The following is a 15,294-nucleotide window of genomic DNA, read 5'->3' as shown; positions in this document are numbered from 1 at the left end:
AAATTTTAACTATACATAAGGCTTTTCTTTTAAGTATATGGACTAAAACGAAAGGTATAAATTATCATTAGGAGTTTGCCATGAACCTCTTTCAAAAATGTGACTATCTCACAGGGCTGTGAACACCAAGTTAGTACGGATTGCTTTTTCTGGTACTGGTTGGAGAGATACAGACAGAACAAAGTAAAGGAAAAGTAATCTGAAGCACTGGATTCTTGCAGAAGGCAGTTCGAAAACTTCCAAAAGATAGCATTTGGCTTGGAAGCATCCAAGGGGGACTAGACAGTTTTGGAAAAGTGGACCAATAGAACAGAAAATAGATTTACTAAGCAAACTTAAGATGGTCAAGCCAAATGACGGGTCTCCAAGAACAAAGTATTCTGATGTCCAGAATGAAATAAAACCATGTGAAAGAGGGATTACTGGTAAATCATTTGGTTTCTTTTATGGGAAGTCAACTGTAAAGAGGATGAAGTAGTCTCTGGCATCTGAAAAGGAAAGGAGGTGCAGAGTGGGGGGGTGGTGTGATTGAGAAGTTATAACGGAAAAGCTGATAAGGAGAAGACATTGTCCCACAGAGCTCCCTGGGGCCTGTGCAGAGGCGCGGGGAGAATGATGCTGTTAGTTCTAAAAATTAAGTATCTATCTATATACATACATATATTTCCTCTATATACCTAATCTATAATCGGTAGAGATTTCACTATAGATAAATATAAATAAAGGTAGGTGTAGTATTTGAGTGAAAAAAGGACATTGGAATGTTAAAACTGTAACTACAGCACTTACAACCTCAGGCCAAAAGATTTAGAGACAACAGTGATACACTCAAGCAGTTACGTTATTAATAAGTCAGATATAAGATTAATAACTGGAGAGGCATCCCCACTGTTAAGCCTAGGAATAATTAGCATAAAGAGACATTTATTTCTTACATAAAAAGCATTCTGAGCCCAACACCATGCAAAATACTTACATGGAACAATATACACAGCCACAAGTCAGTATTTTTAAAAATTTATTTTGATTTGTTACCTTATTTATTTATGAGAAATACCTTATAGAATTTAGAATTATAAAATAGAATAGTTGTGGATAAAAACAGACTGTCAATCTCAGAGGAGTAAAGACTGTCACTGTTACCAGACACCTGCAATGAACCAATTATTGCCCATTGAACCTTGACTTTAAAAATAGGTCTCCTGGGGCGCCTGGGTGGCGCAGTCGGTTAAGCGTCCGACTTCAGCCAGGTCACGATCTCGCGGTCCGTGAGTTCGAGCCCCGCGTCGGGCTCTGGGCTGATGGCTCAGAGCCTGGAGCCTGTTTCCGATTCTGTGTCTCCCTCTCTCTCTGCCCCTCCCCCGTTCATGCTCTCTCTCTGTCCCAAAAATAAATAAATGTTGAAAAAAAAATTTTTTTAAAAATAGGTCTCCTGGAAGCTTAGGCAAAAAGGGAAATAGGTTGGTTAGATACTAGTTACTCGGGTATCAGATTAGTTTTTCAAATAGCCAGGAGAGAAATCACAAATTAATAAAATTCATATATTTTATAAATTCTGATTACCCATTTATTTTGGTCAGAGATTTATATTAGCTGTGGTGATTAATAAAAAAGATTCTAAGTATTTCCCAGGATTCATTATTTGGCATAAAAGAACCATACAAATTAATTTGCAGATGCAAGATTTTCCATAAATAAACTCAGGAGGAACTTATTGCCTGTATTACTTAAAAAGATTTTTTTGCATATATTCTTTTCTAAGGAATCACAAGTGACATAAGAGACAGAGTCTGCATCTATAGTTTTTAAAAATCACAGAAACACTACTGAAGGAACAGTTCTTGAGTCTAGCCCCCTATGAAACACTAGTACAGTAACAGCAAATGATAACCCAACCACATAAACACGGGCTGAATTCCTTACGCAAATATCATGAGTATTTGCATTTGTTTGACTGCTTAGATAATACGTAACACATTTAGCCTGTCTGCTTCTATCCTATCTCCAAACACCTGCACTCCATTATTCCTTTCATTTCTCCTATATGAGGCATAGTTATTTCCATTCCAAAGAGTGGAGCTTATTTATTTATAATCAAGTACTAAGATAAATAAAATAAGATTAGCCGCTGAAAAAGTATTCTGTAAATAGCTATTCTAGACACAGAAGTCACTTTACTGGGAAACTATCCCTTAAGGGCTATTTGTTTGTAAGCATATCAAATCAATATTGGGGGAAATGGTAGAATAAAATATTACAATAAATTGAACTTAAGATACTTTTTTAAATCAAATATTTGTTCTATTATTGTGTTAGATAAACAAAGCAATGAATATCAAGCAAGTCATTTTTACTGCATCTCTACCTGTACATTTGCTTCTAGATTGAATTTATAATTTTTATAATCTTGAACTGGTACTTTTCATTAGAGTGAAAACACTAAAGTTATCAAAAAACATTACCAGGGAACATTATTAATAAAACAAACAATAGACGATGGAATGATAAGCAACTTGATTTACATGTAGCCACTCAGTTAAATTCAAGTTAGTCATATGATTAAAGATATATAACATTATTAATTTCTCTAACATATCTGTGCTAAAAGCCAAGGCATCTTCTAAAGACAATGGCGTACTGTCACCTACTAGCCTGCTTGTAGCAGGCAAGAAAGATGAGAAAACAAGACCAAACCAGACAGTGAAAAAGGACAAGCTTTCACCTAAGCTCCCAACAAGTTTCCTTCCTTCCCTAAAAATCATCAGGAGATGAATCGCTGTAGTCCACATGGAGTTAAAAAAAAAAAAAAAAAAAAAAAAAAACAGCAACAACTGTGGGCACCCCTGTTTTTACAGGAGAAAAAAATGGGCATAAATTAGACAATAAAAGTGTTACCAATACCATGCTTTCTTACAAAGCCTTAACATCACACCTAACTTCTGAACTTCCTCAGCAATTACTAAAGACTCAAGTATTACGTCAATCTTAAAAGGGGAGAAGCATGAGAGAAAAAGCACATTACCAAGCTGCCTCTGTAGTCCTTAAGGAACTTGTAGACCGGGATCTTGGCTTCATAATAATGCTCATTTTGAGGAAAACAAAAAAACAAAAAAACAAAAAGAAAGAAGGAAAAAAAAGCAAAAGGAAAAAGGGAAAAATGTCTTCAAGTATTCTGATCAATACATTTCAGCTGTCTTTCTACAAAGATGATTTTAAATATATTCCATTTCCAAGGGAGGCTGCTTGAAGAAATCCAAATTCCCCGGGATCCAGCTGAGGCCCCCAGTCCAGCACATAAGGAAGCTTCTAAGACACAGGAGCTCTTTCCTCTTTCATGCTGAATTTACTCCAGCACCAGGCTGTTTGGAAGTGAACAGTTTCCTTTATGTTTTGCATTGCCAACGGAGGAACTGAATTTTGAATCTATTCTTCATCTGGTCACAAGGGAAACCAACACAGTGAAAGAGCCACTTGTCTTTGTCTTTTCTGCAAATCTCTCATAACAGGTTTAAAGATTTCCAACACTCGCAAAGTACTCAGGTAGAGTGAAAGGGAAAGAAACCGACTGCGAGGTACTGTAACACAAGAGAGCTGTCAGGGAAGTTCCATTTCAGGGCGACCACAGGCAAACACTCTTCTGGGGCAGCCAAGAAGCCAGCCAGAGAAAGGAGCCCTCCGCACTTCAGTTGGGCCCAGTGCTTTACCTGTGAATGTAATTTCCGCTGTATCCCCTGCTTAGAATCTGACTCCAAGCCTTTGTGAATGAGAACTATCATTCAATCTCTCCAGGCAGAAACTATTCCTCAAGGGCTGTATGACGTCTGTAGGAAGGCAGTTCAAAACATCGCAGGGAAGTGAGAGAGGAAAAAAAAAAAAAAAAGCACCCAGCCCTGCCGCGTCAATTGCTTAAACTTACAAAGCTAAGGGGCAGACAGACCAGCGCCAGAGACCAGAACTGTAAACCTACCAAGCCGACAGACCTCTCAAAACTTATAAAACAATTTCCTTCTCTGGGAAATGAGGTGTCTGTGTTATTCAGGGTAAGATTCCCTGACCACCTTTATAAGGAACACACCCCTTTGCAAATGAGTTGTCTCTCTCCCCTTCAAAAAAAAAAGTGATTTTCTCAAAGTCTCACACTGAAACTAAACACTCTCATCAGAACCAAAGTTGAGAGAAATTGAAGGCTTAGCAGTTGTTATTTTGAGCCTTTTTAATGAAATGTCACGCTTTGGGTTTGGTTGTAGAGATGCAAACTGACTCTTGAAAATTAAACAGAGGGCAGCAGGAATCATTGCACCAGGTCGTGCTGGAATGCCTGAACTGAAGAATCAAATATATTACTGCTGGACAAGTGACTACATGTACGAAGGCTGTTCCCTTGCACAATGTTTTCTAAACCTTATTTCTTTTTGAAAATCATATGCAAATTTTACTGATCTCTGTACACTGAAGGCTCTGCATTTGTTAAATCTTCACCACTCTCCAGTGAGGAATGAAGCTCCTATCACACTATCTTAACATCCTATTATTGTGAAGACCAATCCCTGCCCCACCTCCTACAACTGCAATACAAACTGTTCTATTGTAGCAGACATAATCTAGAATGATTTGAATCACTCCTAAGAGAAGGACCCTTTGATCACCCTGGCTATCCTTCTGGACATTTGCACAGAGAATATGTATTCGTCTGGATATACCAACTTCAGTGACTTTGCATGTGAATTATCGACTGAAAATTATTTAAGCATCTGATTCCTCAAATTACATTAGTTAGTACGTTGGTTCTCTAGGCTGACGTGAACTTGGTATTTATTTAGCATTTGCAGGCAGGATGTTGGAGTGCAATTGTGACCCACCCAAAAGATTTGGAAAATTAATGCAGTAAGGCATCCCTCCAGGGGCTCTGGCTGCTTACTGCAACAAAAGCTTCAACTCCTCCCCTGGTCACACTTTAAGGTGCAGTTGTGATTTTGTCTCCTCTCAGGGACCCTCAGGCTTCCTAAGGAAAATGCTAATAAACAACTTTCAATATAGTTACCTCCTTAAGCTTTCCAGTTGTCCTATGACTGCTCAGGAACAGTGACACATTCTTAGCTCTGTCCCACGTTTAGTGTATTGCTGGTACTTTAAGGCAGATTAGCCAATCACATATTTTTAGAAGTTCAAAAGAAGGTTTGTGAGACTACTCACTTTGGGAGGGGGGAAGGGGTTTATGGGAGGAGGTCTGTCTTTTATCTCCTCAGAATTTTAATGTGGGAAAAGGAAGAAAGAACAGAGTACAAGTAAGCCACTACTATTATTTATCTGAAGCACTGTTCCCTTCCAAGTAAGGTCTATGAAAAATCCTCTGGTTGCCATTTCAACAAGAAAATGACAACGATAACAGAATGTAATGTCTGAATGCTGTGTGTTAAACTTTGCTGAAATAATCCAGCCCTGTATTTTACCATCCCCCAGAAGGCTCTCTGTCCCAGCGAGATTACTTAGCTCACTGTCCCTCCCTTTGCTGTCACATACACGTAAGAGGTTAGTGCTGCCCTATAAACTTTTCCTTCCTTCCTTGCTCAATGTTCTGTGTATTCTAAGAATCTATCTCGGAAGATTCTAACGCACTTTTTGGGTATCTCCTAAACACTGTATAACCATCCTATGATGTCTAATACATCATTCTTGTCCCCAAGGAAAACAAGTGTTAAGTGGAGTATCTGACAATGTATGCAACTAATCAGAATACTCAATGCTTCTTGGATGGGTACATCAAGGTTGCCATTACAGAGAAAGAAAGATGAACAGTATCATCAGGCCACTGAGATTTAAAATTTTAATTGAACTTCTACCCATAATATTTAAGGTAGTGACAGATTAAACAACTAACAGTATTCATTCAATATTACAGTGTTTCCTCCATTCTAAGGCAGTTTTTCACATGTACATTTCTGAAATAATGATTTACAATCTGAGTGTTGTCACTCTTTTCCTCTGAAAAGCTTCTCTGAATGGAGCAGATATGACATTGCCCTCCAAATTCCTGTCAGCAAACAAATATATAATAGTGTACGGGCTGACAAAGATGTCTGAATCTAAGAGGACTGGACATTAGGATCATGCAGCTCTTGTCTAAAGAGCTTTGGAGAGTATGCATTTGGTCCAGAGGCTGCTAATATTTCTAACACTCAACTGTTGTATCAAAGTATATAATATTATATAGACTTCTCTTTGACTATTCTCACCACAACATTTCAATGTATCTCAGGTGTATAAGTTCATTTGGGTCATTTATCTTTATGTATTTTGTTGAATGAAACCAGTACAGAATACAATGTTTACTGAACTTCAATCATTTGAACGTCCACAAGTTTTGCAATATTGGCACACAATCCATATCATTACTTACTTGATATTTTTCTTCATTGACTCAATTTGTTAACTTAAATAGCATAAATTTAAAAGATAATTTTATATTTATTCAATAAATGTGTTTGATATGTTGGTTATCCCTACCCCCACCCCACCACCAATGCAAGTATTAAGAGTAAAAAAAGAAAGAGAGGGCAGCTGACTGGCTCAGTAGGTTAAGCGTCCGACTCCTGGTTTTGGCTCGAATCATGATCTCACGGTTTGTGGGTTTGAGCCCCGCACTATTAATGTGGGGCCTTTTGAGGATTCTCTCTTCCTCCCTCTGCTCCTCCCCTGCTTGTATGCTGTCTCTCTCTCAAAATAAATAAAAAAACCCTTAACAACAACAACAAAAAAGAGAGTCCAAATACCACCTAAAATTTCTCCCATCTACTGCATACTAGTAGATTAGGTGTACCCTAAAATGTGATTTCCCTTCTCACCATTTATCTGTTTGTTTGTTTATTGAGAGAGAGAGAGAGCGTGCACACGTGAGCAGGATGGGGCAGAGAGAGGAGAGAGAGAATCTTTTTCTTTTCTAATGTTTATTCATTTTTGAGAGAGAGAGACAGAGACAGAGAATGAGAGGGAGAGAGGGAGACAGAGAATCCAAAGCAGGCAGGAGAGAGAATCTCTCTCTCACAGAACACCGGGCTCAATCTCGTGACCCTGAGCTCATGACTTGAGCCGAAATCAAAAGTAGGTTGCTTAACCAACAGAGCCAACCAAAAGCACCTCCCTGCCACCCTACAGCCTTCTCTTATCATTTAATGGTGAGCATGTCTTATAAGCCTAATGACCTTTACCAAGCACCAAGAATTAAACATGAAGCAGTAACTGAAATCCATTAAATGAGGTGTTAAAGAATGATTCCACCATACAATGCAAATTTTCTCAGATATTATTACTTTGAAGTACTCTGTCCATTTTGAAATCTGTACTGAGTCAACTCTTATTTCCAGATTACAGTAGATACTCTGCACTTTCCAGTCTGTCATGAGCAAATTTTTGAAAATGATGTTACGAACTAACAAAACATTCAAGCCTGTCAAATGTGCTTAAATTCAGCACTACAAATATGTCAAATAACATTTTGGGAAAAATAACCACGGAGGTGCAGTTTTTAAAAAGTTTCCTGATAGTCTATATTGAATCCTAACATAAATAAGAGCAAGTCACTTTGAGTTCTTGTATCATTTCCTTATTATTGAGAAATAATGTGGTATTTTCCTTATCTGGAGGGGAATTTCAGGCAGATTCAAGCAGTTTCTCATCTGACTACATTCAGTAAGTATACAGTTGGATTCAAGGACTTTCCTAAATGGGTGAATCTCCTTGGAGCTAAATCCCTTCATTCCTGAGGAAAATCCCAGAGTATTCTATTTTGAAGGCTTCGGACCTTCAGATTTTCTACCTCTTTTGTAAAAAACCAGGTTAGAATACTAACCATCATGATTTTTATGTCTCACATATTTTAATTTTGCTTTTACTGCCTGTGCTTTTGGTGTCATATCCAAAAAAATCCTCAACAAGATCAATGTTAAGGAGTTTCTCCCCTATTTTCTTCTAGTTTTTTTGTTAATAGTTTCGAGTCTCATATTTAAGTCTTTAATCCATTTCAGGTTAATTTTTGTGAGTGATATATGATAGGGATCCACTTTCATTCTTTTTCATGTGGCTATCCACTTCCCAACAACATTTATTGATGAGGTCACCCCTTCCCATTATATTTTCTTGGCTTCCCTGTCAGAAATTAATTGACCATATATGCACAGCTTTACTTCTGGACTTTTTATTCTGTTTCATTGATATGTAAGTCTGTCTTCATGTCAGTACCATACTGTTTTGGTTACTATAGCTCTGTAATATAGCTTGAAATCAGGAAGTATAAAGCCTGCAGCTTTGTCCTTTCTCAAGAGTGTTTTGGCTATTTATGGTCTTTCATGGTTCCATATAAATTTTAAAATTCTTTTTTCTGTTTTGTGAAAAAAGCCATTGGAATTTTGACAGGAATTGCGTTGAATCTTTACATCAAACTAAAAGTTTCTTCACAAAGGCAACCATAAAAAAATTATTTTTTGTTCTGTTCCCAATTCCAATATGTGTCTGTGTTTTGAGGGGAGAGTGGGCTTTTCCACACCAAAAAAATAATAATAATTATTTGGCATCAGTAGAGTCCAGAATTCAAGTCAATTCTAACTATCTAACTAAGGCATCAGATTGGAGAGGTTAAAGGCTCAGTTCCACAAAAATGCACTCCCTCCCCTTCAGAGGCCAGTCACAAGCCTGGGTTGTTACATGTGCTTCTGACCTACCAGCTATAGATTGGTGGTTCCCACAACCCCCTCCTTAGAATCAGTTGTCACCTGCACTACTGACAGAGGGGCTATAAATCAGAGATTCCTCTCTGATCCCCTTCTTGAATCTGATCAATTTTCTATTTGCTAGAACAGCTCCCAGGACTTAGAAAACTTATTAACTCACTAAGTGGTCAATTTATTATAAAAGGATATAATTCAGGACAGCCGATGGAAGAGACGCACAGGGCAAAGTATGGGAAAGGGTGCACAGAGATTTTTGGTTCTCTTCCCTCAAGCCACTCTACCCCATCTCCACATGTTCACCAACCTAGAAGATCTCTGAACCCCCTCTTTTGGATTTTTATGGAGACTTCATTATATAGGCATGATTGATTTACTCACTGATCATTGAACACTGATTCAATCTTCAGCCCCTCTCCCCTTCCCACTTCTGGGAAAGGGTAGGGGGGACTCAAAGTGCCAACCTTCTTATCATAGTTGGTTCTCCTGGCAACCAGTGCCCATCCTTAGGTTACCTAGGGGTGTTCCCAAAAGTAACCTCATTAGCATAACATGTAACACTTTTATCATTTTTGTCACAGGAAATGCAAGGGTTTTAGGAATCAAGAACCAGGAACCAGCGGATTAAGATCAAGTATGTGTGAGAAATATATTTTGTTCATTTGAATAACAAAATATATATTTCTCACGAATCACAATGTCCCAAATATGAAAAGGCAACCTATGGAATAGGAGAAGACTGAAAAGGGGTTAATATCCAAAATATATAAGGAACTCATACAACTGAATATTAAAAAAAAATCCATATAATACAATTAAATAATAGGCAAAGGACCTGGGTAGACATTTTTCCAAAGAGATGTACAAATGGCCAACAGGTACATGGAAAAGTGTTCAACATCATTAATCATCAAGGAAATGCAAACAAAAACCACAATGAGATATCACCTCCCATGTATTAGGACAGCTTGTATATAAAAAACAAAACAAAACAAAACAAAACACTAGAGATAAGTGTGGAGAAAAGGGAACCCTTGTATACTGTTGGTGGGAATGTAAATTGGTTGGAAAACAATACAGAGGTTCCTCAAAAAATTAAAAAAAGAGCTACCATATGTCCATCACTCCCACTACTGACTCTATATCTAAAAATAATATAAAATAAATCAAATCAAATCAAATCAGTATCTCAAAGAAATATCTGCACTCCCATGCCCATTGCAGTTTTATTCACAGTAGTCAAGATTTAGAAAGAACCTCAGGGTCAGTGGATGGATGAGTGGATGGAGATGATGTGATACACATATACATATATAATGGAACATTATTCAGCCATGAGAAAGAAGGAAATTCTGTCATTTGTGACAACACATATGTGGAATCTGAAAGAAAAGAAGAAAAGTTCAACTCCTAGAAATGGAGAGTCAAATGGTGGTACTAGAAAATGGGGGGTGTGGGAAATGGAGAGATGCTGGTCAAAGTATACAAGCCTTCAGTGTTCTACAGATCTAATGTACAGTATGGTGACTATAGTTAATACTGTACTGGATATTTGCAGTTTGCTAAGACAGTAGATCTTAAGCATTTTTACCTCCCCACCCCCAGTGTTTAGTTATGTGAAGTGATGGATGTGTTAATTACCCTGATTGTGATAATCATCTCATAATGTATAAATGTATCAAATCATCACACTGTACACTTCAATTTAAACATATACAATTCTAGAGGCCCTGGGTGGCTCAGTTGGTTAAGTTTTCCAACTCTTGATTTCAGCTCAGGTCATGATCTCATGGTCATGAGATTGAGCCCCATGTTGGGCTCAGCATGTAATGTAGAGCCTGCTTGGGATTCTCTCTCTCTCCCTCTCTCTCTGCCCCTTCCCTGACCATTCTTTCTCTTTCCCCCTCTCTCTCTGTCTCAAAATAAATAAGCTTTAAAAAATTAAATATATACAATTTAATTGTCAATTACACTTCAGTACAAAAAGTGGGGAAAGGAGAAAGATTGACATTATTTTATTTGATACAATATCGAGAAACTAGAAGAGAACAGCTAATTAAACTCTAACAGTAGAATAAAAAAAAAAAAAAAAACATGAGAGTATGAAACAATGACACAGAAAAAAAAATACATAAAAAGGAAAAATCATCAGAGCCAAAGCTGATTCCTTATAAAGAATAATAAATTGACATACACCTGGCAATTCTGATCAAACTAAATTGAGAAAACACAAATTATCAGTATCAATTCCTATAGACATAAAAAATAATGAAAAAATATTATGAATGAGTTTATGCCAATAAATTTGAAAATGTAAGCAACATGGGCAACTACCTTAAAGACTGACAAAAGACATGGAAAAACTAAATCATTCTGCACTAATTAAAAACTGAGGGGCACCTGGGTGGCGCAGTCGGTTGAGCGTCCGACTTCAGCCAGGTCACGATCTCGAGGTCCGTGAGTTCGAGCCCCGCGTCAGGCTCTGGGCTGATGGCTCGGAGCCTGGAGCCTGTTTCCGATTCTGTGTCTCCCTCTCTCTCTGACCCTCCCCCGTTCATGCTCTGTCTCTCTCTGTCCCAAAAAAAAATAAATAAACATTGAAAAAAAAAAAAAAAAAATTTAAAAAAAAAAAAAAAAAAAAAAAAAAAAAAAAAAGAAAAACTGAATCTGTATTTAAAAATTAATTAAGAACAATACAGCTGTCACACACAAAAATAATAATCACTATTTTTTATTAATCACCTGCTGAGTATATTATATACACTATTTTATTATTTATTCATAACAATAACCTTGCAAGTTAGGTGTGATAACACTAATTTTATGAATAAAGAACACTAGTGATTTGTCAAAGTCACATCATTGGTGGCAGAAAAAGTATTTGTATCCAGATGTGTCTGGGGTGTGTGTGTGTGTGTGTGTGTGTGTGTTTGTGTGTGTGTGTGTGCGTGTGCGCATGTGATGGGAGAAGAGTGGTGGGAGATTAAAAATTGCTGCTGTGTTATTTGGAATTGTTTTTAAGCCGCCTGTCCCCTTTAGCTGAACAGTGGAAATGAATGAAAATCCATTAAAAATTATGTGTATGTTACAGGTATAACAACGGACATATTTAATAGCCAGCAAATTTTAGTTTTAAAGATATCCAGGATTAAACAATATAGTTCACTGTCCTTGTTTCTAATTTTAGGTTTATAAAGACTATGAGGAGGGTATATATAACAATATCACAAGTTGGTTAGCCATAAAGTGTGTTATGGTTTTTAGCTAATCTCATAACGTGGGTAATGGTGGTGAGCTGTTACCTACACAACAGATGGCATTTTGATGCCTCATTAGGTAATACAGGCTAACAAATGATCGTTTTAAAAGGTAACAATATGTGAGACCTCTGATAATGTATGGATTTCAACATTTGTCAACAAATGACATTTTCTACTGAAAAGAACAGAAAACAACTTTTTAAAACTAGAATCTGGGGAACCTGGGTGGTTCCTTCGTCTGACTTCGGCTCAGGTCACGATCTCTCAGTTCATGATTTTAAGCCCCGTGTCAGGCTCTGTGCTGACGGCTCAGAGCCTGGAGCCTGCTTCAGATTCTGTGTCTTCCTCTCTCTCTGCCCCTGCCCCACTCGCACTCTGTCTCTCTCTCTCAAAAATAAAGATTAAAAAAAAAAACTAAAATAAAACTAGAATCCGCTTTTATGCCTGGGATCAATAATGTTGACATGAAATGCATTTTGTAACTGACTTTCAAAACTTTGCACTAATTCAAAATATGAGATAAAAAAACATTGTAGGGATCAAATAAATGATCTAACCCCCAATTTCTTTTTTTTTTTTTATTTTTTTTTAACGTTTATTTATTTTTTTGGGACAGAGAGAGACAGAGCATGAACGGGGGAGGGGCAGAGAGAGAGGGAGACACAGAATCAGAAACAGGCTCCAGGCTCTGAGCCATCAGCCCAGAGCCCGACGCGGGGCTCGAACTCACGGACCACGAGATCGTGACCTGGCTGAAGTTGGACGCTTAACCGACTGCGCCACCCAGGCGCCCCTAACCCCAAATTTCTTAAGTGATATTGTATTTCTTTTGTATTCTAACCCTTCTCTTCTCCCCCTGTCACTCTTCATGGAGGTCTTGCTAATCAGTTTGCAGATGTTCATTCAATCCTACTGTGTGCACAGTTATCCTTCTCCCCTCCGCCCCGCCCCCTGCCAATTATTCCAAAATATCTGCCTTCTATTGGGAGGGATGTGAGGTATACTGACTATACTGAGAAGAGAGAAGGCTCATGGGTAAGTATATGTTATACACACTTTTGCCAACTTCCTATTTTCAGAGCCCACTCATCTTCCAAAGTCCTTTCTGGGGTTCTGGGGGCAGCTCAGCTTACTTCTCTTCAGTATTGTACCCTTATTGGGTTAACTCATTGGCCATTTCTCCATCCACTTCTATCTTTACTTATGGCTGGAAGTTACAGACAGCAACTAGTTTCCTCAAATATAGGATTTACCTTTTTGTTCCTCGTACTACTAATTTGGGTGATGTTTTTTTGGGAAATATTGGAGTAGGAAGGTCTTTTACCCACCATTTTAAAGCTAAATCTTTACATTTTACTTTATTTTTTCTTAATTGTTTGTTTTTGAGAGAATGAGAGAGAGAGCAGGGGAGGGGCAGGGAGAGAGGGGAACAGAAGATCTAAAGTAGGCTCCATGCTTACAGCAGAGAGCTCAGCACGGGGCTCAAACCCATGAACCTTGAGATCGTGACCTGAGATGAAGTTGAATGCTTAACTGAGTGAGAGACCCAGGTGCCCCAATACATTTTACTTTGAAATAAAGGAATTGTCTGTGTCTATCAAAGCCCATGTATTAAAAATTCTTTTTATCAAATAACTCTATTTTGGTTCTCTGTAAGTATAAGTCAAAACTATATTTCATTGTAGTAAAATATACATAAAATTTACCATCTTAATCCTCTTTAGTGTACAATTCAATGGCATTAAGTACAATCACTTTTGTTGCACAACAATCACCACCACCCATCTCCAGAACTTACTCATTTTCCCAAACTAACACTCTGTACTCATTAAACAATAATTCTCTATTCCCCACTGTGTCCAGCCCCTGACATACACCACTGTACTTTCTGTCTCTATGAATTTACTATTCTAGATACTTCATGGAAGTGGAATCAGGAAGATCACTTTTTTTTTATTAAAAAAAATTTTAATCTTTATTCACTTTTGAGAGAGAGACAGAGTGCGAGCAGGGGAGGAGCAGAGAAAGACGGAGACACAGAACCTGAAGCAGACTCCAGGCCCTGAACTGGCAGCACAGAGCCCAACACGGGGCTTGAACTCACGAACTATGAGATCATGACCTGAGCCAAAGTTGGATGCTCAACCGACTGAGCCACTCAGGTGTCCCAGAAAGATGACATTTTAATGGTAGATTTAAAATCTGATAGTCTTGTTCTAGTCATCTATTTTTTTTTTTCAATTTATTTATTTCGAGAGAGAGAGAGCACACAAGTGAGTGAGGAGCAGGGAGAGAGGAGAGAGAGAATCCCAAGTAGCCTCCACATGGGCTTAGCACAGAGCCCGACATGGGGCTTGATCTCAGGAGCATGAGATCATCACCTGAGCTGAAATCAAGAGTAGAATACTTAAATGACTGAACCACCCAGGTATCCCTAGCTGTCTCATTCTTAAAGAGGAAAATAAGGCATTAGAAAGAAAAGATTTAAGACAACAATTCTCACTTAAAGAAATCAATGTACTTGCTTTATTCACCACTGACTTTCTATAAAAGTATTGCTTGTTATTATATAGACACAGACAAAGCCAAGAGCAAAAATATCTGCCTTGACCAACATCTGTTGAATTTTTTAAAATAATCTCTTTATCTGTTATTTTGTTTCAGTATATACAAACATTATCAGAGCATATCCAGACTAGTCACATCATTAACTTCAGTTCTGATTTCAATTTTATAATAACCTCAATGTTTAATTAATCAAGTGTTTCCTAACTTTACCTATCCTAAGATATAAAGTAATATTCTAAAATTAAATTATGTTAATAAAAATCATTTTTAAAAGATTTTTTGAAAGAGATAAAACAACTAGAAAAAAATCACAATGCTAGGTGAAGCCCTCTGTAATATTGGAAAGTGAATGGAAATGTTCAGTAAAGTAGGATTTGGAAAGTAGTCTGTCAGAAATGTATGCACACAGAATGTGCTCTAATGCTAATGTAGTGCCTGATGCAACAGACAATGCAGACAAAAGATTTATTAGAAAGCAAACTTTTGTTGGGCCCATTTAATTTACATTCATGTAATAACATTTTCCCTTGGCATGTTAAAAGTAACGGTAAAACAATCCAAGCAATTTCTCCTTGACCACACATTACAAATAAAGATCTGCTCTTTGAGATAATGCCTATTAATTAGGGAGGGCATACAGGATCAGGTTAAAAAGTGGCCTTTGGCATCAGGCTGCCTGCATGCAAATCCAAGTTCCACTAATGACTAGTTGTTCGACCTTGAACAAGTTACTTAGCCTCTCCAAG

General features: G+C 37.6%; 1 protein-coding gene across 11 annotated transcripts in view; it reads right to left on the bottom strand.

Moving 5' to 3' along the window:
* PDE4D (phosphodiesterase 4D) overlaps positions 1-15,294 on the bottom strand; it is a 1,391,688-nt gene that overhangs the window by 273,299 nt on the left and 1,103,095 nt on the right. The window contains exon 1 of one of the 11 annotated variants that reach the window (XM_086700417.1): positions 3,023-5,822. The exons of the other annotated variants lie outside the window; for them this stretch is intronic. Coding sequence (XP_086556543.1) covers positions 3,023-3,087 — 65 coding nt within the window. The 5' untranslated portion in view covers positions 3,088-5,822. Of the gene's footprint in view, positions 1-3,022; positions 5,823-15,294 lie in introns of those variants that run through there. 11 annotated transcript variants of the gene reach the window in all.

The sequence above is a fragment of the Puma concolor genome, chromosome A1 (genome assembly GCF_028749965.1).
Source record: "Puma concolor isolate L17-30 chromosome A1, mPumCon1.1.hap2, whole genome shotgun sequence".
In the NCBI taxonomy this organism is placed as follows: domain Eukaryota; kingdom Metazoa; phylum Chordata; class Mammalia; order Carnivora; family Felidae; genus Puma; species Puma concolor.
The sequence above is the reverse complement of the archived record's forward strand: the minus strand, read 5'-3'. Positions and strand labels throughout refer to the sequence as shown.